This window comes from Zootoca vivipara, chromosome 7 (assembly GCF_965207765.1).
Source record: "Zootoca vivipara chromosome 7, rZooViv2.hap1.1, whole genome shotgun sequence".
Lineage (NCBI taxonomy): Eukaryota > Metazoa > Chordata > Lepidosauria > Squamata > Lacertidae > Zootoca > Zootoca vivipara.
The window spans coordinates 90,466,739-90,494,213 of NC_142590.1; the positions used below are offsets into that span (position 1 = coordinate 90,466,739).

The following is a 27,475-nucleotide window of genomic DNA, read 5'->3' on the forward strand; positions in this document are numbered from 1 at the left end:
CCCCTATGGGCTGCTCTGAGTTGGGATGTGCGGCCCAGAGCAATCTGAGACTGTCAAGGAGTGGGGCACAAAGCAGGGAAGAGGTGGGAAAACTCAATGAAAAGGTCAAGACTTGCCTAACCATTAGCTGCATCTTCCCAGAAGGTAGGAGCCTGATGGTGCAACGTCTGTTGAGTGGAGGTATTAGTCCTGCGAAGTGCTCCTCCTCTCCTACAGGAAAGCCGCTTGCAAAGAAGCACCCTGCAGAATTGAATCTACTGCTCTTGGTCAGGAGAGGTGGAGGAGATGGTCTGTAGCCAGAAAGCACAGGACTCTTTAATTGTTCTAGCCTTTCCCATGGTTAAGGACAGTTATTTGCATACAGAGACTTCTTTGAATCAGAGGTGGTGCACAGACTTGCTCCCCATTCACTGTAGCCTTAACTCCAGCACTGATCCCCTGCCCACCAGATGCCTAGGCGTCCTAAATTTTAGTGTAAGAGATGCCAAAGGCCTTGGAAGGCTGTTGTCACAGGGGATGCGTTGCAACTACTCTAGAGCAGGCATGTCAAACCTGTGGCCCTCCAGATGTTTTGGCCTACAACTCCCATGATCCCTAGCTAGCAGGACCAGTGGTTGGGGAAGATGGGAATTGTAGTCCAAAACATCTGGAGGGCCGCAGGTTTTACATGCCTGCTCTAAGAGTAACGACTCTCCAGACCTTTGCCTTTTCATGCTTTTATTAAGTGCAGGCTATTTACAGTGCTAGAGCTATACAGGATACATCCTCTCAGTCTGACCCAGAACCCTGGAATGGCGCGCTCCGCGTCTTCTTCCAACATAAGAGTCTGGGCACCCCAAATCTCCTCCCGCGTTTCCTCCTGCGTAATTCCGGAACCGGGGGGAAAAAGGGTCTCCTTTCCATGTTTTTCTTCTCCCCCTCCCCCCCCTCTCCCACGTGCAGCAGGAGCCCAGTCTCCTTCCTCCTCCTTCCTCACTGGACTCTTCCCCCTCCCCGCTGGCGCCGCTGCTGGTGGAGGAGCTGCTCCTCAGGATGGGGGGGGGGCTCTCTGTACTCTTTCCCCCTCACATCCGTGCTCACCCTCCTCAAATAATTGTTTCCCTAGAATTCAGTAGTCTTAAAATATTCCGTGTTTCCTTTCATCAGTTGTTCCATACACATTTTTTTCTCCTCCGTATGTAGTATCTCCCACAAAACCCTGCATTATTGTTTCCAGTCAGTGAATGCAACCCCATTTGTTTAGCTTTACCTCTGAAGCCATGATTACTAACTCACATGCTTTATTGCCAATTGACACACCATAAGCAAAAAAACTGTTAATTTTATTATGTGGAGGGCTGGAGTGGGGAAAAGAGAACCCAGGAGTCTGATTATACAAGCAGATATCCATTGTGCAAGTGGGTGGCCATTACTGGATGCTGCCCAAAATTTTTGGAATGCTGCTGTTGAAGCCACAAGGCGAATGCGTTTATTTATTTATTGACATAGTTTAACACATACTATTTCCCACTTTTGAAAACTGATGCAATTGTTCAATTCACAAAAATACTTGCAGTTTATAAAAATATAAAAGCACTTGATATACTTAAAATTATTCCATCTATTTTCTATTTTTTTCAGCAGAACCAATTGGTTGTTGAAGACTTCCTTCTGAAGCATCAGAAAGCAGAGTAGAGCAGAATCCCTTCTTATCAGCAGAAGTTTCCGACATGAGGCACAAGTGGCGAAATTCAGAGGCTTTCTATTTAATTAGCTGGAGCACCAGCTCAGGACTCACCAAAATTACATTGACTATCAACTATCAAAATTGACAGCTGACTATCAATACACACAACCTTCATAATGAGCAGATAATCCACCTCAATTTGAGGTTTTCATTTGGTCAGTTTCTCTGAACTCTTTTGGTAGGCAGCTGGCAAATACAGTAGATCACAAGGCCTGCCAACACCTCAAAGAGTTTTTTTAGCACCTACAAACTGATTGCTTTTACAAAGCAGGCACGGAAGCCACAAACTGTCCATAGGGAGACAAGCCATAATTATCTTGCCTCACTCAAGAGACTGTTATAAGAAAAATGATTTTATGCTTTTGTGTAAAAATGTCATTCTAAGAGCCCAACAGCTGCAAAAGTGTTAGAATGTTTGAGAGTATCAGGATAACTGTAATCCTAAAGATTACTCTGTCCTTTCACCTTCTGCTGCCATTTGTCATTGTGAAGACCATGCTTCTTCTCCAAGCTTCTGCTGTGCATTGAAAATCTCTTCTGATGCAGGAGCTTCAGCAAGAGCGTGGCGACATGAGGTGGCAACATCAGCCCAGAGAACAAAGAGCAGCTTGCTTAAAACAAATGTACACTTTGCTTCCTTTCCATGGTCCTGGGCTATTTTTGACTCTCTCATTGGGGATCTGGCCAATAATTCATAGACAGATGTCTCTTCTTGGTATCAACTTTGCATTCCGGGCACTTCTTGTCAACCTGAGGGGTGGGGTGGGGGTGAAGAAGGAAACAGGTAAAAATGAACCCTGCCCAACATTTATTTATCACATGAGCAACTCCACTAAGAACAATAAAGATGTTTGACGTTTGCCATTCTGCCAAGAACTCATACAAAGGGCCAAGTGAAACAAAATGTAAGCTTTTGGTGCTCAAACTGTGGCATCTGACTCACACACGATTAACCCGAATTACATCACTCATTCTGCTTCCAAGATCTGGTAAGGATGTATGACTGGGGAAGGAAGGTTTAATGGAGGGGGGGGGGGAGAGATGCTTCAGGGAGCAGTTTGCTCTGAATCACCTCCCCACCCCACCCCCCATTACATGCATCCCCAGAGGGGTTGAACGGGTGAGGGAGGCACTTCAGAGAGCACTTTTGCAAATGACTCTCTAAAGCACCCCCCTTTGTTAAAGGGGTTTGGCAATAGAGGATAGGTCAGGGGTAGAGGGAGGGGTGTTTCTCTTACTACCTTGTTGGTGCCCAAAAGGAGCAGAGAGCTGGTTCGATACCTCCTGATGACCTACATGCCTTAGTGAGACAAGAAGAGCTAGGTTTTGGCTGCCAGGGCTGCCTGGTTCAAGACCCAGAGGACACTGCAATCATGCCTGACACAAGAAAGGGGGTTGGCTTCACACTCTGAGGGACAGGGGTTGGCAAGGGGGGTGGGAGGTTGGCAGGAGCCCCTACTCAACAAGCACTGTTTCGAAAAAGCATAAAGGATCACTAAACTCTGGTGGTTTTCTTTCTCTGGAACTGTTGCAATTCCATGATTAAGGGGGGGGGGAACTCGCTGTACTTGCTGCTCCCTCAGTCATCCCAATTAATCAGCTTAACCGGAACAATGATAGCTCCAAGAAGAATTGCATTTGCATATACTTAATTTGCTTTAAGGCCCATGAAATGGGGGACATTTCTCAACTGTAATTTCATACAATTTAAACTGATCAAGAGCTTAAAGCTTGCAACCCATACCATTTCAATGCGTGACCAGATGACGGACTCATGTGCTCCAAAGCAGGAACATGGAAAACCACATATTGTCCGTCTCTGCAATGCACCCTCCCTGAGTAAAGCTGAATGACCAGGTGCTATTGGTACCTTCTGAAAGCTCTGTGCATGCCTGTTTGTGCCACTGCCTCACGAGAGAGAGGATGCCTGCAGATGCAATGGACCACAAGAACCACCCATTTTTTTTTCTGGTAGAGGAAAACTGTAACAACTCCACAGCTGAAATATATATATATAATTTTTTTTAAAAAGTCCACTAAGAACAAACTTAGCTGGTCTCTAAGTTGCTACTGGACAATTTTTTAATTATATATATATATATTTCTACTGTGCCAGACCAACACAGCTACTTACCTGAATCTAACTCCACAGTTGAAAACAGATTTTAAAATGTGCAAGTCACACATCTTTGGAGGCAGGGAAAGTAAGTAATGGCCAGTAGTAGTCAGTGGGCCAGGATGCAGCTGCTTACCTGACCTCCTATCAGACTGTTACTACGGCTTACCAGGAGGGACAAGGCTGTGATGCTGGTGGTGCAGACACATTGCCAATCTGGCACTAACCCTGCCAGCCATGACTGGGGAAATGGCTCCATTATAATATTATGAAGTAGCTGCTCTACCAGTGAACAGGGAAACCAATCAGACAGTGTTGTTTTGAGGAAAGGAGAAAGCAAAACTTGGACAAGCAAAACCGACCTTTAGGAGACTCTCCCAGCATAATTTGCAACAAGTGAAGTCGCACAGTTGGCATTTAAAAGGCACACCATGCTCAGATTTGCATTTCCCACACTGGAACCCTTCTGGAAAATTGAAAGAGAGTGTGACTGTTAAGAGACAGACTCCTTTTGGCAGCTGAAGTACTGCCCCCCTACATAGTAATGACCTTTTTTGCACAGATAAAATACATACAACAGAAGCTGTCAGATTTATTGCTGTTTGATATTATAGTTCCCCGAGGACTGCAGAGATGAAGGAAAACACACTCTGACCAACAGCCTCTTCTGGGAAGAAGCCAGAATGAACACAGATGGGAACTAACTAATGGAACTGTCTTCTTCTCAAATTTTGGCAACAGAAGCTAGTGGCAAGGTTGGAAAGCCTTTAGCTAGACAACTGAATATATAAAGCTCTTATTTACTTAATGAGGTCATTAACCCATCCAGTTTGTTACTGTCTACTCTTGACTTATACATCCTCCAAAGCTTTAGGTAACCAAATATTTCCCAGCCTTCAAATGTGAGGTCCTTTAGCTGATGGTGCAGCACACTGAAACTGGGATCTGGTGCATGTAAGCATATGCCCTATCACTGAGCTACTGCATTCATAATGTATTTCTGATGCAGTTGAGGTATCCTTTCTTTTGAAGGAAGAAGGGCTTCTACCTGATCCAATATTTACATACCCCTTAATGGTGAGATGGGCACGGTGTCAGAATCCATGGGTGTGCGGACACTGCTTGGACCTCCCTTGGAGTTCTGTGGTTCCAAGTTACTTATAGGGGTGGCATCACTTAGGATCTTCTCTAGCATCTCGCTCTTGGAGGAACCTGCAGAGGAGATCTTACAATTACATCTCAAAAAGCACATGTAACTATGTATGGGCAGTTTTTTCTTCTATTTATTTATTGCTTATTTATACCACCCATCCTCCAGGATTAGGACACATGGTACTTGCTCCACAATTTAAATAACTACAGGTCTGATGGCCAACATTCCTTTCCTGGACACTCAAGAGAGGGATGGCCAATTGACTCCAGTTTAACTCAGATGAAAAAATTATTTAGGTCCAGTTTAACTGCGCTTCAGTTTTGGATTTGGGATGGAAACTATCTCGGCTGTCCAATGGGATAAACACTGCTGGGAGAGACACAGGGGGACACAAATGCTAATACGAAGAGCAGAACTTAATCCGTTCCGGAAGTCCGTTCTTAAACCAAAGTGTTCTTAAACCAAGGCGTGGTTTCCCATAGCATCGGGGGACTTTACAAATGGAACACACTCAACAGGAAGTGAAACATGTTCTTATTCCAATGCAAAGTTCACAAACCAAAACACCTACTTCCAGGTTTGCAGCGTTCTTAATCCAAGTTGTTCCTAAACTAAGCTGTTCTTAAACTAAGGTACCACTGTATAAGCAAAATGATATAATTTACACTGATACTACCTAAGGAAGCAGTGTTGGATAGAATGCCCACCATACACTTCCAAGAAAAGGGAAAAGTTCTACCACAGAACCTGTTTCGTACCATGAGACAGGACTGATCTGGGGCTGTGAACTGCTTTTAGGTAGCTGTTGTAGTGTGAAAGAAGAGAGCGATAGGACTGGTCTGGGAAGATGAAAACATCCTTACGGAGGAGTCAAACTTGTAAACTGCTCTGCCTCCTTCTGGTAGGTGGGGCAAAAGCATCTGTATTCTCTGGAGGAGTAATCAGGAAACTTTTGGGGGGGGGCAACAGTGGATAAGAACACTTTGGCCTAGATGTGTCACTGAAAGTTAAGTTATCCATTATGGCAGTAACAAAAATATGTAACACATCAGATGCAGTGTGAACTGCCAGCTTCAGACACTTTCAGCCTTCATCAGCCTGCTCTGGCCGTTTTATAATAGTATACTCACAATCTAAAAATCTGGGTGAGATTTGTGGCTACAGCTATATATCTGATTCATTGAACAGGAGAAGGCTGCAGCTTCTTTTTACTTCCCTTATTGGTGGATGGAAAGAAGAAAACCTGGAGCAGACTTCTTTGGGGAGGAGGGGAAACTGTACTGAAACAAGCAACTCAAACCTGGGGTCGGGCTGGCAGCTTTATCCTGAATTTTACTCTCTTCCCCCGAGCAGTTTGAGTCTCTCAAGCCAAGGGAGCCCTCCTCCTGTGCTGGTAACAGAGCCTCCTCTCTCTCCTCAGGGCAACTCATTCCAGTCAGCTCTTTACACATCTGTCTGAACTGTTTTTTGTGATGGGGACGCACAAACATGGAGAACCCTGTGAACATAAACAAATAATGACATGCCCACACAGTTGGAGCCAGCTTGTTATAAGCCAGGGAATTCCAGGGGAATGGGGAAACATTTTACTTCAAAATGATCAAGACCAACAATAAAAAAACCCTCTTAGCTGATCACTAAATCCAGCCTGTTCTGGTTTCCAGCTACTGTGGCTGAGTCATTTTAATAGTCAGGAAGACTCTTTGAATGTCATATTTACAAAAGAGCAGCAAAAAGGATTGCTTTCTTGTCTGCCCCCTGAAAAGCACATGCTGGGGAAATCCACTTGGGAACCAGTTTGGAATATTGCATGATTGTCTTAGACCAGGCATTCCCAAACTGCAGCCCTCCAGATGTTTTGGCCTACAACTCCCATGATCCCAAGCTAACAGGACCAGTGGTCGGGGATGATGGGAGTTGTAGTCCAAAACATCTGGAGGGCCGAAGTTTGGGGATGCCTGTCTTAGACCTACAGAGGTGAACTAGGACAAGCCTGAAGCCTCGCAATTTTCTGGTTAAATATGTCTAGTGCCAAGGATGACTTGTACAAGATCCAGAGCTGGCCTGCTGTGTCAACTTGTCTGAGTGTAAAGGTGCTTCTAAAGTAATCTAGTGAGATGAAAAGACAGAGTGCCTCTTCCGCATGGTACTTAATCTTTTACCTCCTTGGAGATTGATGAGCTTATAAGCGGAACTGTTGTCTCTCTAAATCAATACCTGCATTTGTAAGAACTCGATTATTTAGTGTGGCAGCACCCACACTTTGGAACTCCCTGCCTGTTGATATCAAAGCAGGCGCCTTCACTGTATATGAACTAATGCCCTTAACATATGTATTTTCCAGCATGCTTTTGGTTGGAAAGGTGAATTTCAAAGACTAGATGTGTTTCAATCTGCAAACCGTTTCAGGAAGTGCAAATGAAATAAATTCGGATCAAAATGCAAACCAGGCTGAACTTCTCCCCCATCCGTATCTGAAACTGACGTGCCATAAAGAAGTTCAGCCACGGCTGTTACACACAGCTTGTTAGTGTTATGGCCCACCACACCGAGGAACAGGCTTAGTAACGTGTGGGTGGAAAGAGCAGAGTTATGCAGGCAGCAAGACACTCTGAGAAACCATCAGGCAGATACTTGCTTTGTAGCAGATGGAAATGTTCTGGTTTCTCTGTGGTGAGGGCTGCAACCCCAGACACCATGGCATCGTAGTCATCAGTCTTCTTGTATGCTGATAGCGCTGAAAAGAAACTGCTGAAGCTGCTTTGGTCCAGAGCCACCTTGAGGTCACTAAGGTAGGCTGATCGGATTATTTGGTTGCGGCTCTCCTTTAGGGAGCTGAGCATTTTTTTGGAGGGCTCAGCAGTCACACAGGCACTGTTTCCTCCTGTTAAAAAGCACAAGGCAAGGCACATAAGGACAGGATCCTAAATGTAGGACAGGATCCTAAATGTAGCCGTCTGAAACAAATGAAGCAAAATTAAGAATGTTCCTTGTTAGGGTTTTGGGGGTTTTCCCCCTTTTTGGAGGAGGTGGGGTCCTGTTTTGCTAGCAGAGCAATTTATTTGCATACTGCCCAACATCTCTTAATACACACTGATGTAAGCCATAGGAAAAGTTTCCTCCTTAGTGATGGATGTGCAATGCTTCAAAACGATAACAAAAATGAAATTTAACAGGTACCAGGTAAGCAAATCATGTGTGAGTCAAAACTAACTCAATGAGTCAATAGTGACTCGCAGATTTATTTAATCTTAACCCTGATATTTGGGTTAGTGAGCCTCTGATTCTCTAGAAGTTGTGGGACTCAAATTCTCATCCATCCTGCCAACATGGCCAGTGGTCAGGGATGTTGGGAGTTGCTGAACTACAACATCTGGAGGACCACAAGTTCCCCATCCCTGGTTTATTTGCTGCCTTTCACAACAAACCCAAAGCAGCTCACGATTGCGATAGAAGCCATTAAAATACAATTAAATTTTAAAAAAATCTCATTGCAATATAAAATTAAAAACATAGGGTTTTTTTTATGGGGTGGGGAGTGCAATCTCGTGATTTTAACATCAGCCCAATGAACATGTGAAGGTGTGATTCAAGGGACCACTTTTCTTTCTTTACTTTGTTAAATGGTCACAAGCTGCACATACTTTCATTGACATATAGGAACTAAAATCAAGTTATATTGCTCCTGCCATTAACATACTTTATGCATTTCTTCTTTACAGGAAGCATACCTGCAACGTCCGACCCAAAAATTAGGTGGGAACCTCCTTTATTCAAATGCTGCTCAGTGTTCAGCTGCCCAGTTGAACCATCCGAAAAGGTGGCTTTCTCCTCGCATTTCTTCTCTAATATCAAAGAGGACAAGATACAAACATTGCTTGAATGAAGGTGGGAAGTCTTGAGAGTATGTTAAGAACAAAAGAAAGGAAGTCCAACGGAATCATTGCAATGTACAGTATCCTTATTCTTAATCCTAAAATGACAGGGAAATCACTTTCCCAAACGATAGGAAGAATGAACAGAGTAACAACTTCTTCCTGAGGGAGGCCAATTCTTACCATTTTTGTTTAAAATATACCACATATTTGTATGCCATATATACCGTATCTCATTAAAAACAATACGGAAGTGGTGTACAGTAAGAAGTACAATTGGTGCCTATCTGAAGGGTAGTTTTCCAGTGGCATGGCAAGGTTATCGGACTGGGTTGAGGGAGCTGTGTATGTTTGGCCTGGAAAAGAGGAGACATGATAGCCATCTTCAACTGTTCTTTCTTGCTCCCGAGGGTAGGACCTGAACCCATGGCCTCAAGTTACAAGAAAGATTTCAATGAAACATCAAGAAGAACTTTCTGATGGTAAGAGCTGTTAAACAATGGAATGGATTCCCTTGGAAGGTGGCGGATGCTTTTAGGTGAAGTTGGGTGGTCATCTGTCACGGATGTTTTAGTTGAGATTCCTGCATTGCAGGAGGCTGGACTAGATGACCCTTGAGGTACTTTTCAGCACCACTAGGCTGCTGAAGTAGCAGTGCCCCCAAATGGCACTTGGTCATGGCTGCAGTAGGCCTCCTCAATTAGGTCTGAGCAAGACATACTTATTTAGAGAACAAAAAATATAACAAGTATGCTGAAATGGTCTGGCAGAGTCATATGATATCAGTATAATATTGAGTATGCAAGAGATTTTTTTGTGGGAATATTTCCTATCAGTGCAAAGGAGAGGTCTTGTGGTCTATGAAAGACTGAATTCACCACAGAAAAGCCAGATTAGGGAATGAAACACAAAAGCATCTTAAGTCACTGAAAACATATCCAAAATACCATAAATCATGGAGATGGAAGGGACCCTGAGGATCATGTAATCCAACCCCCTGCAATGCAGGAATATGCAGCTCTCCCTGACGGGGATCGAACCTGCAACCTTGATGTTATCAGCACCAGGCTCTAGTCCAGGCATCCCCAAACTTCGGCCCTCCAGATGTTTTGGACTACAATTCCCATCATCCCTGACCACTGGTCCTGTTAGCTAGGGATCATGGGAGTTGTAGGCCAAAACATCTGGAGGGCCGCAGTTTGGGGATGCCTGCTCTAGTCTAACCAACTGTGCTATCCACCCAGCAGAGGGTAGTTCTAGGTGGAGAATGATATTCTAGGAGGGAAATTCAATGGGAATTTGGTCTAATGGGCCAAATGGAGCTTTAGTAAGAGACTGGAAAGCTCAGTTCAGGGTCCAGGTAGGAAACCAGTGGGACCATGGGTTTATACAATATTTTAATTACTTTTAGGGAAACATTTAAAGTCAAATTGACATGGGGTGATTTTCTTCCTCTTGCAAGCTGGAGCAACTCCCTTAAAAGGCCAGGTTACAACATCTGGGGATTTTCAGTTTTTTTGTTTTTTTAAAAAAAGGCGAGTAAAGGAGGATATAATCAAGGTTTTTAAAGTTATGCATGGCACAGAGAAAGTGAAGAGAGGATTTCCGTGTTGCTGCTCTAGAAACCTGTCCTTTGTTAATGAAGAAACTTTCACAGAGTTAAGAAACCCATGATGCAATGTAAGGTCCTACCAGGTTGGGAATAACTGAATACAGCCCCTACATGGAATATGCAGGGTGCCCCCAGGGTCATTACTAAGAAGGCTTTTATCCTTGGCTTCCTCTCGGACTTATAGGAAGGAGGTAAACTACTGGCTACGCTGGCTAGGAGTTGGAAATCCAACAAGATCGGGAGGATCACAGTTTACCTGTCCCTGATTGACAGCTTCCACAAAATGGTTAGGACTCAAGGAGGACGATGCTGCCAGCTTGTTCCTACGTTAACCATCCACCAACCATGCCGGCATAGGCTTCTTCTAGCATTCAGGGTCTTTAGCACTTCTTCCAAAGAAGCTGTCATAGCTCATTGGCAGAGCACATGCTTTGCTTGCAAAGGGTTCCAGGTTCAATTCCTGAAACCCCAGAGAGCCGCTGGCAGTCAGTGCAGGGAACACTGAGCTAGGTGAACTAGGTGTAAGGCAGCTTCCTGCAATCCTAACTGAACAGCATTCCAACTGGCAACTCCAGTATGCATGGCTATGAGAGTGAACTTATGAAGACCTGGCCCTGGGTCATTAAATAAGAACAGATTTGCCCCTTCAGCTGTTGGGCTACTCTAGCAGCAATGGAGGTAATGGCCAAGGCTCAGAGGCTGTGGCTTAAAAGTTATTCCTCAACCCCAGCTCTTCCCTTCAGTCACTGGGATCTTTAAGGGGCTTAATGATCAAATAGGCAGCAACTTGGGATGACAGAGCAATGGTGGAAGCATTCTAAAGACAAGAATCCCTCCCTGATCCTGATTGAGAACATACAGAGAGGCAGGAACTCTCAGAGGGCTGCCAGCTCCTCAAAAGTAAGGCTGTTCTCACCTGGGTTCTTGGCCAGCCGCAGCCTCTCCTCTAGCTTCAGGCTGTGCTCAGGTTTGTAGCCACAGCCCACTCCCGTCAGGGAACAGCAAGCTTCGTCAAACTGCTTTTTGTGCTGCGGCCGAACAAACTGGTAAAATTCTTGCATAGAAAATAATAAAGGGTAAGTTCATAGAATCAAACACTTAAAAGGTGCTTTATTCAGGAAGGCATCAATACGTTCCTAGAAATTTGTCACCCCCACTTGCCTGTTCCAAAGTATTTTCAGGGAACAACAGTAGCACATTGACAAAAGAAGGCTTGCCACCTTGAGATTAATGTTCCAAAGCTCAAGTTACAGTCTATTCAAGTTCTGACAAGTGGAACCTGCTGCTAATACCAAATTTCTTTCAAAATCATCTTCAAAAGGAAAGCCCTGCTGGATTAGATCCAAGGGTCACTCTGTCTTGTCCAGCATTTCATTTCCAGCTGTGGCCAGACAGATGCTTCTGGGAAGCCCATAAGCGGGGCATAAAGGCAAGAGCTCCCTCATCGTTCCTCCTCTCCCCGCTTTGGTATCTGGAGGCATCTGAACCTGGAGCTTCCATCTAGTTATCACATCTACTAGCTTTTGAAAGACCACCCTCCTCCAACCATGAATTTGTCCAATCGCCTTTTAAAAGCATCTAAGCCAGTGGCCACCACTACATCTTCTAATAACACATGGACAAAAGGGTTAGGCCACTGGCCTGATTATTTTATTTTTATTATTATTCCAAGGTGTCTATCCGCGTTGTCCCAGTACCTCCATTTCCCCCCTTCTGATGTCTCCTTGTGTCTGCTTTAGATCATAAAACCTCCTGGGATTATTTCCCCCCTCCCCCATATAACCAAGCAGAAAGGACATGCATCTGCATCCTAAAAGAGTTAGGGTTAAGCGAGGAAACTGCTTGTTTTTCACACAATTGCAAATCACAAATCCATGTGGATTTTTTCAGCAAGACAATAAAAACAGCCAACATTACCTGTCTGCACAGCAGAAGGAATAACAATAAAAGGATGATTAAAAGGTGCAACCAGCACACGGGTGATGTCTCCTGGATTGCACTTTGCAGAAGACCTTTCATTAACCATCATAATTTATGCATGAAAACCGGCAGGTGCCCAGAAGAGATGTCCAGGGGCCAACATACCTCGCAATAGGACATGTTTTTTCTGGTCTTCCACGAAAAGTGCGCTCATCTGGCACAACATAGTACTGAAGTCATTTGTGGTTTTGTACTGCTGCAGAGCCTTTGAGAATGTGTTAAAATTCAGCTGGCTCAAAGATTGCTTCACTGTTGCAATGAAAGCTGCAGCCCTGGCAGTTTTAGTCTCTGAGAGATCTTGGGCTTTGCCAGCCTGCTGAAATTTAAAAACAACAACAAAGAGATTTAAGTAAGCACGATCCACAAGCAAGCTCTTTTTGCACACACTTCTCTGGCCCCAATTTTTCCTCTGACTTCTGCATGGCTGGAATGGAACCTACTGTTCAAAGGTAACAGCTCCATGCATCACTGTGCCTGGTTTAGCACTTGGCCCCACCTAACATTGGCATGAGGCCCCTGAAAGGATGCCGAGGAATGTGGCTTTTGGGATGGAAATAGTTTCCCACTACTAACCTAAACCTTTATGCCGAAGGTTTCCCCAAGTAACTCATCTGCATTTTGGCTTTTAGAGACCACCATTTTCAAGAAGGCACCTGTGCTTTTTGAACAATGACGCATTTGAGGACTACACGAGAACACCTGCGTTTGGCTTCATCTTTCTCCTATTATCTGATTTCTCGTAAAGCTCGGTGACTCCTTGAAACATACCGGATTGCTGACTATCTTGATTTTCTTCCTGCCTCCTTTCTGCTCATCCATGAGCTTCTTCTCATATCGAAGGGAGAGAGTTGACAAACGTTTTGCCTGTAAATGTTAACAGTGTTAATGCAATCTCCTCCCTCTCTTTCAGAAGAATTCCACACTGAAGGCTGGCTTGCCCTCCCAACAATGCTCAAGAACACAAAAGCAACCTTTGCTCTGCCGTGCATGAAAGGATGTTCGCAATTCTGGGAAGACACTCACTTAATGGAGAGAGAACAAAGGGAAGTCATTGTCCTGGAGATGTGGCAGAAAAGCAACCAATGTTTAGAAATGTGGGGTTTCCCTGACTGGAAAGTAATACTAGCACTTCAAAGCTATGGTCAATCTCTTCTGCATCTCCTAGTAACCTCACATTCAAGGTGGGGGGAATTCAACAGACAGAAATAAAAAATAGTCTGCTAACATTTGAAACTCAGGGCGGCTAACACCAAATATGAATTACAATAAAACGTAATAGGAAAAACAACAAACAAACAGTTAATTAAAATACGGCTTAAAATACAGCTTAAAATGCAGCCTCATTTTAGTAGTAGCCCATAAATCAAGACCATAAAGGGAGGAAACATCAGATATTCACCCGAGCCAGCTATCCATGCTGGTCCTACATGGGCCAGCAAAAAAGCCAAGGAAAAATTTATATACCAAATCCCATATAAGGGGTCAGAGTGAGTCTAAGCCGAAGGCCAGGCAGAACAGCTCCATCTTGCGGGCCCTGCGGAAAGATGTCAAATCCCGCAGGGTCCTAGTCTCTTGTGACACAGCATTCCACCACGTCGGGGCCAGTGCTGGAAAGGCCCTGGCCCTAGTTGAAACCAATCTAACCTCCCTGAGGCTTGGGACCTACATAGTGTTGTTATTTATGGACCTTAAGGTCCTCCACGGGGCATACCAGGAGAGGTGGTCCTGTAGGTACGAGGGCCTTAAGTAACTAAGGAATAAGTGGATGTGTGGTGAGGAAGATTCAGATTGTAATCATAATACTGGAAGTGTTTTGGTTTTTTTACACCCTGCTCCCCCCACTCCTTGAGTGGGAAAACACCCTTTTAGGGAAAACACATGGATATGCTTAAGTTTTCTCCAGTGGGTCAAATCACACAGGCAATTTTTATCTGGAAAACACCCTTCCTACAGCACTATGCTGTGAATTATCTCCCCGTCTGCTTTTTTACCTTTACAAATTAAAGGGACAGGACAGCCAATAAATGGACCTCAAGTGCCTTGTCTAGAAGAGCTGGCTTTGACCTGAGAATCAAAGAATCTGAGAAAACTGAATAGACACACCTCATTCCAGCAATATAGTGCTGTTATATGACTCTGTCTACGGCAGTAAAACAAAACAAATACGCTTTGTCAACAGATAATAAACAAGAAACATGCACGCTTTGAAGAAAACCGAGAAGCCCTCGCTTATGGGGATCTTAGGCACACACCGTACACCCAGGTGTACTCTGGGTGTTCACTGTAGCATGTAAAAACGTCAAAGGTGTGAAGCGGCACTTGAGTGACACCTCTGTAGCCCGAGATATCTGCCTAACAGAAGCACGCTAGTCTAGTACCTGTTTTAGGTGAGGGTGGGGAGAAAGCAGGGACTAGAAACTCAAACTGTGCTCTCATACCTGTTCCTCTCCTGGCAAGCTGTCTTCCTCACCTGCCTCTCTGCAGTTCTTTTCATTGCACTCCAGTGCAGCCAAGAGGCTACCAGGTTGTCTTTGTGAGGTAGACGGCCTTTGCTCATACTCTACACACAGACTGGCCACTCCATTATCTGAGACAAGATACATAGCCTGTAAGTACCTAGATTCTGAATGTCCCTACTCATTTTTCTCTGCTCAGAGTTAGATCAGTTTGAGACAGGAGTAGTAGTAAAAAGAAGAGTATATCCAGTTTAGATGTTTGGAATAAAATGAGAAGAATCCTAAAATTTATACCAACTTCTGCCCTTGGAAGGTAAGCATCCTCCACTTTAAAAGCATGACCAGCGAAAAGTCTATTTTCAAATTCAGCTGGGGCCAAAATGTTCTGAGCATGTGGGCCACAAGCAAACAATAAAAAGATCTTACAAACAATTCCAATACAGCTGCAGACTAGGAAATACCCCCACTTTAAAAGCTTATTGAAAGAGGAAGGTTTTCAGTAGACACTGAAAACAACAACAGAGAGGGTGCCTAATATATTCATCCAACAACCTTTTAGAATGTGGATTTTTTTTGGGGGGGCGGTTTATTGGGTTACTGCTTTTGGTTAGACTTTATAAGTTGTCTTGTTGTGAACCGCCCTGAGACCTTCGGGTATAGGGCAGTGTATAAGTTGAAAATAATAATAGTCATCATCATCATCATCAAGGGGAGGGAATTCCAAAGTGCAGATGTCATAACACTAATGAGCAGATTCCCAAATTGTGCAGAAGGGATTTCCTGATAAGATGGTAAGTGCAGGAAGTCCCCACTTTCAGAGTGCAGTGATCAACCGGGCAGTTAAGGGATATTCAAAAGTGTTTATTATCATTGTTGTTATATTATTATTATTATTATGTATTTATTTATTTGTGCACCACCCTGGGATCCTTTAGGATGAAGGGCAGTCTGAAAGTTAAACAAACAAACAATAAAGCAGAAGTTTGAGGGACTTGGCAGCAAGATTCAGTCCACAAAAGTGTCAGAAAGATGCCCTCTCCATCCATGGACACGGAAATGAAACAAAAATCTGGGACTAAAAAGCAAAGCATGTATGTATTAAGTTTTAGGGAAAGTTTTGTTATTAGGGTAAAGATTATGTTCCTGCAGAAGTTTTCAAAAGAGACAGCTGAATAATATATGAAATAGACTGCATAGAGGACTTTTGAGCATTGTTAAATATGGTAAATCTAGAGGCTCTCCCTATTCAAATCATTCTGGTGCATTTAGTATAAATGTATAAATGCTGATGCTTGTCTTAAATATATGGAAACCACCTTTTGTAAGAACACAAGTGATTAACATTTTTTGTGGGTTCATACTGACTTCCTTTAAGCAAACCACAGCTGTGGGGGAAGTAATAATTAAGCTGGAACTGATCTCAAATGCTAATAAAGTACATAAGTATGTAAACCCATTTGTGTTACTTGGGTATTAATACTTTGTGATATTAATTTATTATGTTTTATTTTGGTATGGTCTGTTCCTATGTTTGGCTCCAGATATCTCATTTACTTCTGATTTGTTTTAAATTATTTTGTTTTAATTTGGCATAGGACTACCTGAAGGAAAATCTGTGCCCATATTATACCTGACTGGGTCCTGAGATTGGCCTCAAAGGGCCTTCTTTCTAGCCTATCACTAAATAGCATCAGTTTAGCACGTACAAGGGATAGGGTCTTTTCAGTGGTGGCCCTACTGTTGTGGAATTCCCTCCGCTAGGAGTTGTTTATGGGCCCTTCGTTGGTGGCATTAAAGAAGGTTCCTAAATTAACTTTATAATTCCAGTTTGCTTTTCACTGGTGCCTTTATCTGGCTTCATGTTTTAGTTGTTGCTACTTTAATGGCTGCTGTAAGCTGCCTTGTGAGGGTTTTAATCTAAAAGGTGAGATATAAATACTGTCTTTAGAGGCAGCCCAACGAAAGAGTTTTGCTCTAATATAGCCAAGATTTAACCAAGGCATGTGTAATTCAGGCCAGGTCTGCTGCTGAACAAAATGAAGATGGTAAAAAGTACTCCTAAAAGTACTCCTATGTAGTTCCATAGATAGTAGCAAGCCCTGGAAAACACCCATACGTGTTACAAGCTTCTATCTACATGAGATGTCTTATCTAACAGCAGCAATTCTCAAGCCTTGGCTTTTTTGCCCTCCCCCCAAGCCAGAACTGCCTTCAGACAAATATTCAGTGTTTCAACTTTCCCTAGCTCATTTTGCTGACATTTTACGACCTCAGCACACCTTGCCCTTTTAGATTCTGAGGTGAAATTACTCCAGTGCCTATTTTGCACAACAGGAAAAGGCAACCACTTACCAATCCTCTTCCTTTTCAAACTAGGAACATGGTTGTCTGTGTTGCTGGCTTTGGTCACAGAAACGAACTTCTCACATGAAGCCGAAGTTGTAGAGCTGCCTTCTTCTCCAGTGGTGGTGCAAGAGGGGTCTCGAAGTGGGGGAGGAGGCACCTGCACAGAAATTGGAAGCATTACGCAAGAAAAATGTAAACCGCTCAACTTCCAACATCTTAAGAACCTGCCTAAATAAAATATATTACTTGAACTCTACAGCCTGATTTACACATCACTTTAAAACTGGAGTCACCAACGTTTTTAGGCCTTTGCATTTTTGAGCAAGTGCTGTAGGAACCACCCACTTTGTTCCCTTCTCCTTTCCCTCCTTTGATCCAGCCCTTCGCCCATAGGAGACAGAAAGAAAGTGCACACAAAAAAACCTTTGCTTTTCCAAGGGATCTGGGTAAAAATCATACCCAGTGGAATTAATCGGAGCCGTAGACCTGAAAGAGGACGTGAGAAAGACTATCACTCTTCAAACTTCCTCCTCCAGCTCTATGTACTTTTCAAGGGAGAAAAAGGCAACAGCGCTTACACCTCATGACTAGGGGGAAAATGAGTGGGGTGAGTGGGGTTCAGAGGCTTTGTGGGCACCAGGGGAAGATCTCTAGAGCACCATCTCACCCATGGGCACTGTGCTCACAAGCCCTGCTTAAAGCCTTTGTTTAAATTAAACTATGGTTTAATATGAATGAGCAACACTTCTTACTTCACTTCGCCGAAGAGTAAACAAACGAGAGGTTGGCTTGCCATTTTGTGTGAACCGGTGCTGCCTCTTTACAAACCATGGAGGTAAGCCAAGGATGTTGACTAACCATCATAGGTCTGTGAGCAAATGAAGAAACTATGAGTGCTGGTTTGCAAGTAACAGCAAGCCAGCCTCTGATTTGTTTCTTCCCAATATGCTGAAGAAAGGAGTCAGAGGAGAAGCACTGTGGGGACTTTAGAGCAGTGTACAATAATAGCAAATTGCTCATTCGCGTTAAACCATACTTTAATTTAAACATGGTAAAAATAGTGAGGGTTAAGACACAACGGCATGATATGGAGAAGTGTGTTGAGAAATGACATGGTTAATATATTATATTTAGGTGGAAAGTGGGCTATACATCTGTGGGACTACGATAATGCCTAGAAGGGATACCAATAATGAGGTGGCACAGGTTGATCGTATGACACATGGTATAGATGAGCCTCTGGCATGACACAAGTCATGTGTAGCCCATCCAAGATGAGACGAGGCCCATCTAATTATACTGGTAAGAAAGTCTAAGGTTAGTCTAGGAGACACACACCCTTAGCAAAGAACCACGTCTCATCTGACCACAGCGTGAAATTATGTAAAACAGGACAGTTAATATAATTAACAACCTGACAGTTCCGATCCTGAAAAGGTTACTCAAAGATCTACCCATTACATCATTCTCTTGACAACAGTAATCAATTGAATGGTGAAAGCTATCTCAGAATCTGGTTGGAGGAGCATAAGAAGCTCCTTCTATCAGCACAGACCACGGGTCCATCTACAGTGAGGGAAAAGTCATACCTCTGTTTAAGTCCGCATCGGTTTGAGTACTTTCAGTTTAAGTACTCTGCAGACCCGTGTGGAACGGATTAATCCACTTTCCATTACTTTCAATGGGAAAGTTCACTTCAGGTTAAGTACACTTCAGGTTAAGTACGGACTTCCAGAACCAATTACACTCATACTTCGGGTTAAGTACGCTTCAGGTTGAGTACTCCGTGGACCCGTCTGGAATGGATTAATCCACTTTCCATTACTTTCAATGGGAAAGTTCGCTTCAGGTTAAGTACGCTTCAGTTTAAGTACTCCGTGGACCCGTCTGGAACGGATTAATCCACTTTCCATTACTTTCAATGGGAACGTTCGCTTCAGGTTAAGTACACTTCTGGAACCAATTGTGTACTTAAACCGAGGTACCACTGTATTTGATCCCCTGCCAAACCTGCCCGTTTGCCCTCTAACAAAGAAATGACCACTCCATAATTTTAATGGTAGGTTTATTGTAGCTGTGAGAGGCAGAATAACAACAGGAAAACCCCCAGAAACCCAGAAGACAAAAGTCAGAGATTGATGTACATTATAATGAGTGAAATACGTATCTGATCCCCTATCAAGCAGCCAGATGTCAGGCAACCTGGTATCTTCACTGTATGTAACGAGCTGAGATTAGAAGCACCTGCTGTAAGGGAGATTAGAAGCACCTGCTGTAAGCGTACTTACAGGTCTTACCTGTAATCCCACCTCGTTACAGTACCCGTACAAAAGACACCTATCGACAGAAGCAATCAATCCAGCAGATTCCAAACTAGCCACTATGACCAAGACCAAAGAGCTCTCTAAGGATGTCAGGGACAAGATTGTAGACCTGCACAAGGCTGGACTGAGCTACAAGACTATTGCCAAGCAGCTTGGTGAGAAGGTGACACAGCTGGTGCAATAATTCACAAATGGAAGAAACACAAAATAACTGTCAACCTCCCTCGGTCTGGGGCTCCATCTCCATGCAAGATCTCATCTCGTGGAGTTGCAATGAACAGGAGAATGGTGATGAAGCAGCCCAGAACTACACGGGGGTACTTGTCAATGATCTCAGGGCAGCTGGGACATTAGTCACCATGAAAACAGTTGGTAACACACTACGCCAGGGGTCCCCAGACTACGGCCCGGGGCCCGGATGCAGCCCAATTGGCCTGCCAATCCGGCCCGCGACGACCCCCGCCGCCCGCCGCCCACTCTTACGGCGCGCAGCGTGGCAGCGCTCTTCCGGGTCGGGAAAAAAGCGCCGAAAATCCGTTGTGCGCATGCGTATGGGCCTCTCCCGACCCGGAAGAGGTCATTTTTGGTGCACTTTCGGGTCGGGGGAGGCCCATACGCATGCGCACAACGGATTTTCGGCGCTTTTCCCACCCTGGAAGCGCGCCGCCGCGCCAGTAAGCGCGCACGGGCCCGCACTCCCCCGCCCGCCGCACGATCGGCGCGGTGGGAACCGGCCCAAACGCCGGTAAGTCTGGGGACCCCTGCACTACGCCGTGAAGGACTGAGATCTTGCAGGGCCCGCAAGGTCCCCTTGCTCAAGACAGCACATGTAAAGGCCTGTCTGCAGTTTGCCAATGCACATCTGAATGACCCAGAGCAGAACTGGGTGAAAGTGTTGTGGTCAGATGAGACCAAAATCGAGCTCTTTGGCATCAACTTAACTCGCCGTGCTTGGAGGAGGAGGAATGCTGCCTACGACCCCAAGAACAGCATCCCCACCGTCAAACATGGAGGGGGACATAGTATGCTTTGGGGGTGTTTTTCTGCTAAGGGGACAGTACACCTTCACCGCATCGAAGGGATGACAGACGGGACCATGTATCGTCAAATCTTGGGTGAGCAACTCCTTCCCTCAGCCAGTGCTTTGAAAATACATCTATCGAGGATGGTATTCCAGCATGGCAATGACCCAAAACACATGGCCAAGGCAACAATGGAGTGGCTCAAGAAGAAGCACATTAAGGTCCTGGAGTGGCCTAGCCAGTCTCCAGACCTTAATCCCATAGAAAATCTGTGGAGGGAGCTGAACGTTTGAGTAGCTTACACATCAGCCTCGAAATCTTACTGACTTGGAGAGGATTTGCAAAGAGGAGTGGGACAAAATACCTCCCAAGATGTGTGCAAACCTGGTGGCTACCTACAAGAAACGTCTGATATCTGTTATTGCCAACAATGGTTTTGCCACCATGTACTAAGTCATCTTTTGCAAAGGGGTCAAATACTTACTTCACTCATTATAATGCACATCAATCTCTGACTTTTGTCTTCTGGGTTTCTGGGGGTTTTCCTGTTGTTATTCTGTCTCTCACAGCTACAATAAACCTACCATTAAAATTATGGACTTCTCATTTCTTTGTCAGAGGGCAAACGGGCAAATTTGCCAGGGAATCAAATACACTCCCCCCCCTCACTGTAGCTTAGTACCCCTCACTTTAGCTGTAATTAAACAGATTTACAGATCAATGTGCTTCATGCGTGAGAAAATTTATAGCTAATGAATCTCAGTTAGGATCAAACTAGTCATAATGTTAGCAGATGTGTTCGCTTAGCCAGGTGCCTGCTGTGCTGTTCATTTCTAAAGTGGGCGGACGGGGGTGTGTTGTTTCCATCAAAAGGGGAAGCATGGGGGGGGGAGTTGGAACTTCCCTTGCTTCCCCCCCCACCCCAATAACGGATGTGAGCTAGGATAAAGTACAAGAGGTGAAGAAGGGGGATTATTTTAGATCCATCCTGTAAGGGGGAGGGATTACAGAGGAAACCCCCCCCCATCAGAAGCAGCCCGTCTCCAAGCAGTCATGAGAGCGAGGGGTCTGAAGCGGTGAGTCAGGAAGCGGAGAGGGAGTGCCAAGGCTCTGGCAGCACTGGAGAGCCCCTGCTCCATAGGCAGGAAGAGAGGGAGGCGGAAAGAGTGGACAGGAATAGGGCAGACAGAAGACCCGTACCTCCAACACCGGAACTGAGAAAGAGAAGGAAAGGGAGGCACTTCTCAGTTCCGAGGCTTTTATGCTGGTCGAAAACGCGGAAGAGTTTAGTGCAGGAATCTGACTCAAGCGGGTAGACATGAAATGAGCAATCTGTTACACTGAAAATAATGTGCACCAATAAAAACGTCTGAAAGACAAGCATGTGGACGGTCGTTACTCAAGAGTAGTCACAACAAACCCTGACACATCCCAATCTGGGTTCAGCCCTGGCCACGAGTCTGAGATGTCCTTGGTTGCACTGATGGGTGACTTTTGCAGATTGCGAGACAGGGAGAGCGCAACCTTGCTCCTGCTTCTTGAGTGCTATGCAGCCTTTGATTCCATTGACCATGGCATCTTCCTGGAATGGTTCTGTAGAATGGGAACCGAGGTCACTGTGTTACAGTGGTTCTGGTCCTAGCTATGGGCCTGAGTCCAAAAAGCAGAACTGGGAGAGTGCTTTGGGGCCTCCTGGCAGTTATGCTATGGGCTGCTGCAGGGCATTCCTCACCCCCCAATGCAGTTTCATATCTATATGAAGCCACTGGGAACAGTCATTAGAACTTTGGGGAGAAGGTGCCACCAGCATGTTAATGACATCCAGTTCTCATGCTATTTGGATCAGGAAAGGCCGTGAGGGATCTGGACCAGTGCCAAGGCAAAGTAGGATTCTTGAATCCTAGCAAGAAGGCAGAACTGTGGTGCAAGTTGTAATTCAAAGCATTCGGAGGGCACGAGATTGATGAAGACTGTTTTATCTGATGTAAAATATAGACCCATCCCCAATTTATATGAGAAAAGGAGAGGTGCCTAAATAGAAAATGTGTGCATGCCATTGTGTCTAGCTTGGCCCTAAGCAGCCAGATTAGTACTGCTCATAGTGCTGCTGGCGCTGAACGTCCTCGTGCTGTAATGGGTCTAGGCTAGGACTGGCAAAACCCAATTTCAAATCACTGCTCAGCCATGAAATTCACTGAAACTCTCTCTCAGCCTAACCTATCTCACAGGCCTGTTGTGAAGAAATTGTTTCTCAGGGTGTGGCGAAGAAGATAACCACAAATGTCAACTTGAGTTTTCTCAGGAAAAGGTGAGGATATAAATGAAATGAATAAAACATTCTGTATTGATGAAATGAGACATAATAAGCCATGATAGGCATGAACACCATAGAACAGTTAAAACCTTTGGGGGGGGGGGTTATGCCTTTTGAAGTGCACTAAAATCAAAGTGTATGATCCATTTGATAATAGAGCTGCTATTCAGAATAACCAAATGAAAAAAACACAACTGGTGACTAAAGAGAATAACTAATAAAGAGAAAACTACATGATGTATCCTATAGCTGTACTGTACTTGCTAATAGGTCTCTCCCCCCCCCAATCAAAACAGCTGCGCAGCAAAGGGGTTCTGTTGGAAACTCCCTTTGTGCCGTATTTTCATCTGTAAAATAGAAGTAATTGTGATCTCTCTCACATGGTGAGAAATCGGTGAGAGATTAGGATCGTAAGCCACTTTACATATGTACAGTTCAAGAAGCAAGAGATTTCTGCAGACGCATGCAATATTTATTCAGTCCAAGGTTCACACTATATTCGGAACTGTACAATTTTCTACATCTGGAGAAAAAAAGCTGCAGCATAAAGCTTCCTTTGTAAAAAGATTTAGCCAGCACCGGGAAGCCTTTTATTACTTTGTACATTAGGGTGCTACACCTCTTCTGACTTGTAGTACAAATGTTAAGAGAACCACGAGTAGTAAAGGCAAAAAGACAATTGCCTGAATTTGATTTTCTGTGTAAAATGCTGCATGTTTGCATACCTGTAAGCTGAAAATACTTCTCCCTTCACTTGGCAACCCATGATTCTGTGCAGGTGGCCATATAAAAATGGGGCAAGCTCTCTTGCAGTGTGAGCCAGCTGGAGCAAGAGAAGAGACAGCAAAACGCCCTTTGAAAAGTAGTTGTGAGGATTTTACCACACATCAGGTGGAAAATGTGGGACAAAATGTGTGGGGAAATGGCAGCTGCATGAGACCATTGTAACGAAACAGTGGAACGCAGGTGGCACTGTGGTCTAAACCACTGAGTCTCTTGGGCTTGCCGATTGGAAGGTTGGCAGTTCAAATCTGTGCGGTGGGGTGAGCTCCTGTTGCTTTCCCAGATTCTGCCAACCTAGCAGTTCAAAAGCACACCAGTGCATGTGGTGGGAAGGTAAACAGTGTTTCCGTGCGCTCTGGCACTTGTCATGGTGTCCTGTTGCGCCAGAAGCGGTTTAGTCATGCTGGCAACATGACCTGGAAAGCTGTCTGTGGACAAACACCAGCTCCTTTAACCTAAAAAGTGAGATGAGTGCAACACCCCATAGTTGCCTTTGACTGGACTTAACCGTCCAGGGGTCCTTTCCCTTTCCCTAACAAAACAGTGCCAAAGGTTGCTCAATATGTACACTACAGTTCTAATGGATCCACATTATGAACCAACTTCCAAGCCCGTGGCTCAGAGAAGTGCACAAGTTTTGCAAACAAAAAATCCCTGGTTCAAATCAAGATACCTCTATCAAAAGGATCTCAGGAACCATGACTGAGAAACCCCCGCACGCGACCTTAGAGAACCTCTGGTAGACAGAGGAGTGCACAGCTAGATGGATCAGCTGTCTGGTTGATTCATGTTACCTGAACAGGTCAGTCTGTGTGCTATTTTGGGTTTGAAATGGGACACAGAAGCAGATTGGCTGAGAACACGCCTCTTAACAATTCTAAGTTCAAAGAGTCCATCGAGGGCATGCCCTCAGGCGCTTCCAGACAGGCACTGCTTGACTTTTGGCATGCCTTAGAAAGCTCTAAAACTCTTGGAAGCAATGCAAAGGGCACAGGGGACTGAGAGGGTGTCAGAAGTGGATCACTCTTATGTTGATTAGCCTTAATAGAAAGGTGTGGGGAAGTGGGCAGTCTTTGAGATGCAAAGATTTCAAAAGTTTAGCTCAGGGGATATAAATGTACTTTGATGGAAAACTCATCAATTGCTCATGCTTCTAAACCAGGCATGTCCAACAGGTAGATCGTGATCTACCGGTAGATCACTGGACAGCTGCAGTAGATCACTGGTAGATCATTGCCCCCCCCCCAAAAGAAGCTGAACAACTGTGGCTCCCCTAAAAAAAGCTCAAAAATTTACCTCCTCCCTGAAAAAACTCAACAACTTTGGCCCGAACCCCCCCAAAATGGGCCTTCCTCCTTCCTAAAAAAGCTCAACAACTTTTGACCTGAACCCCAAAAAAGGGGGTAGATCACTGCCAGTTTTTAACTCTGTGAGTAGATCGCAGTCTCTTGGGAGTTGGCCACCCCTGTTCTAAACGAACAGCATGCTGCTAAGCCAAAGTGTATCAGATCCCAAAGCAGTCTGTGAACCATTGGCTGGGCAGCCTTATGCCTCCGGAGTGCCAGTCATAAGGTAACTCTCAGACATTTTGCAGACTAATCACTTTCGCCCCTAGTTGCTTGAAACTTACAGTTTCCTGGGCAAAACGGAAGAACTGAGACACGTCTCTGACAGCATGTCCAAATTTTTCATAAATCTTGATGTAAGGACGGACCCAGGAAGGCAATTGTGCTATTGCATCTGTATTCGTGAACCTGTTGGAAAGTGGGGTAAGCTCTGTCAAAAACAGTTTCAGGACATGCCTAGAAATGTTTGTAACCCTTTCCCACCAAAACAACCCAGAAGAAAGATGGAATTGGGTGTCTAAGTGCTCTGCAACATTTGGTAAACAAAAACACCTTTGGGTATAGCACCCTATAATAATTTTATCCCCATCACAAAAATAATAGTTACAGGTAGTTAGCTGAATTGGTCTGCCATAGTCGAAACAAAGAACTAAGTTTGTCACAAAAGCTCATACCAATGACAAACTTAGTTGGTCTCTAAGGTGCTACTGGAAGGATTTTTTTTATTTTGTTTCATCAAAAATAATAGAAGAGGATAAACAGTATCCTTACATTTACATTTGTCTCATCTTCCAAACAGCAAAAGGTGAAATGGTAAGGTGCAAAACATTGTGGGACTGCAAGTGCTAGGTAAGGGAGTCAGCTGAAGTGCTGGCCAGAAATCACACATGAATTAGCTAAGAGTTCCGAAACCCTTTTGGGGGGTTGCCACTTGTGGGAGATAAAGCAGTCATCGCCAGGCTCCCCTCCACAATGTGTGGATCAGGCCAGCCTCCTTTGCAACTCCTACAAAGAGTCTAAAGTATTGATAGACTGAACTATACAGCTTATGAGATCTGCTTTTTAACTCGCCACTGCTGATGTTACGAATAGATTGATCTCATAAACCATTCCTTTCCTAAGAAGAGAGCCCCAGTCGCATGTTGCGTTCTCACAAACAGAATAAGGTGGGGCAGATAATAGCTCATCTGGAATCGTTCAATTACCAGTTACAGGTTCCATTTAGAAAAAATAGTGCATTCCCAGAGGATTACTTAGCACTACCATGCAGACATGGGAGTGGCCTGAAACAGATTCCTCTCTCCCACAGCAGAGAATACTACAACCTGACTTTTAAGGGGTTTGGTGTTGAAAGCCTTCCCTAGGCCCTCAAGCAGAAACTCCAGGTTTGTGGGTATCCCCTCTAAACTTGGGAGGTGTCCCTTATACACCATTTAGGAATAGATATTAATATGCAATATAAGTAAGTTTTGAATAAACCATTCTCTATCTATTTGCATCCCATGCCGATAACCTAATACCCCATTTTAGATTGCGCACTACAGAGATAAATTTATTAGTCTGTCTATGATAGGAGTACAATTATAAGGACCACATACTCCAGTTTAGTGACATTCTTCACATCTGACGTCACTGCAGTGGGATAAAACCCACATTTTGCACATATGGTGGCAAGTGGTGAGATAGAATCAGCCAGTTCTCAGTCAGAGCATTCCTGTTTTCAAAGAAAGCCACGAAAAGGTGATGCAATTTCTCCCTAAAGCATACGTTTAACTTGGATTATTTTTCAAAGGCTACTGCTGTGGCTTTAGAAACCCAGTCCGGCAACACATGATAAATATTTTGGTTAGATCATATTTCTTTCTTTATTTTGGTTTTGAACCAAGGGATACATGGGTAAACAGTTTTCCTTTCCACTGGCCAGAATAACAACTCAAGAGTTTTCTCTGAATAGCTGCTCCCATTAATTTGCCTAGTTCTAGTCACAGGCGCAGCTGTATCCTGCAGGCTTGTGGTTGCCCATTATTATTTTTAATATCACAAGAAAGTAAGAGCCTGCTGGATCAGGCCTATGGCTCATCTAGTCCAGCATCCTGTTCTCACAGTGGCCAACCAGATGCCTTGAGGGAAGTCCAAAAGCAGGACCAGAGCATAAGACCATTTCCCCCAGTTTTCAGCAACTGGTATTCAGGAGCATTCTGCCTCTGACTGTGGAGGCAGAGCATAGCCATTGTGGCTGGTAGCCCCAGGTAGCCTTTACCTCCCCAGGTTTGTCTTTCAAAGCCTTCCAAGTTGGTGGCCATCACTGCCTCCTGTTGGAACTAATTCCATACTTGAATTATGCACTGCATGAAGAAGTACTTTCATTCGTCCCTCCTGAATCTTCCAACATTCAGCTTTGTTGAATGTTCACAAGTTCTAG

General features: G+C 44.4%; 1 protein-coding gene across 8 annotated transcripts in view; it reads right to left on the reverse strand.

Moving 5' to 3' along the window:
• Nucleotides 1–1,440: 1,440 nt before the first annotated feature.
• Nucleotides 1,441–27,475, reverse strand: part of RTEL1 (regulator of telomere elongation helicase 1) — a 112,662-nt gene continuing 86,627 nt past the window's right edge. For 5 of the 8 annotated variants that reach the window (XM_035124213.3, XM_035124212.3, XM_035124211.3 and 2 more), the window contains 12 exons: nucleotides 25,338–25,461; nucleotides 17,271–17,421; nucleotides 14,901–15,049; nucleotides 13,231–13,326; nucleotides 12,568–12,778; nucleotides 11,399–11,536; nucleotides 8,727–8,840; nucleotides 7,634–7,879; nucleotides 6,296–6,493; nucleotides 4,911–5,054; nucleotides 4,205–4,308; nucleotides 1,441–2,476 (listed from right to left, as the gene is read on the reverse strand). In XM_035124213.3, coding sequence (XP_034980104.3) covers nucleotides 2,396–2,476; nucleotides 4,205–4,308; nucleotides 4,911–5,054; nucleotides 6,296–6,493; nucleotides 7,634–7,879; nucleotides 8,727–8,840; nucleotides 11,399–11,536; nucleotides 12,568–12,778; nucleotides 13,231–13,326; nucleotides 14,901–15,049; nucleotides 17,271–17,421; nucleotides 25,338–25,461 — 1,756 coding nt within the window. In that variant the 3' untranslated portion in view covers nucleotides 1,441–2,395. The remainder of the gene's footprint in view (nucleotides 2,477–4,204; nucleotides 4,309–4,910; nucleotides 5,055–6,295; nucleotides 6,494–7,633; nucleotides 7,880–8,726; nucleotides 8,841–11,398; nucleotides 11,537–12,567; nucleotides 12,779–13,230; nucleotides 13,327–14,900; nucleotides 15,050–17,270; nucleotides 17,422–25,337; nucleotides 25,462–27,475) is intronic. The other 3 variants (XM_060277360.2, XM_088674760.1, XM_060277361.2) reach the window with 3 other exon arrangements.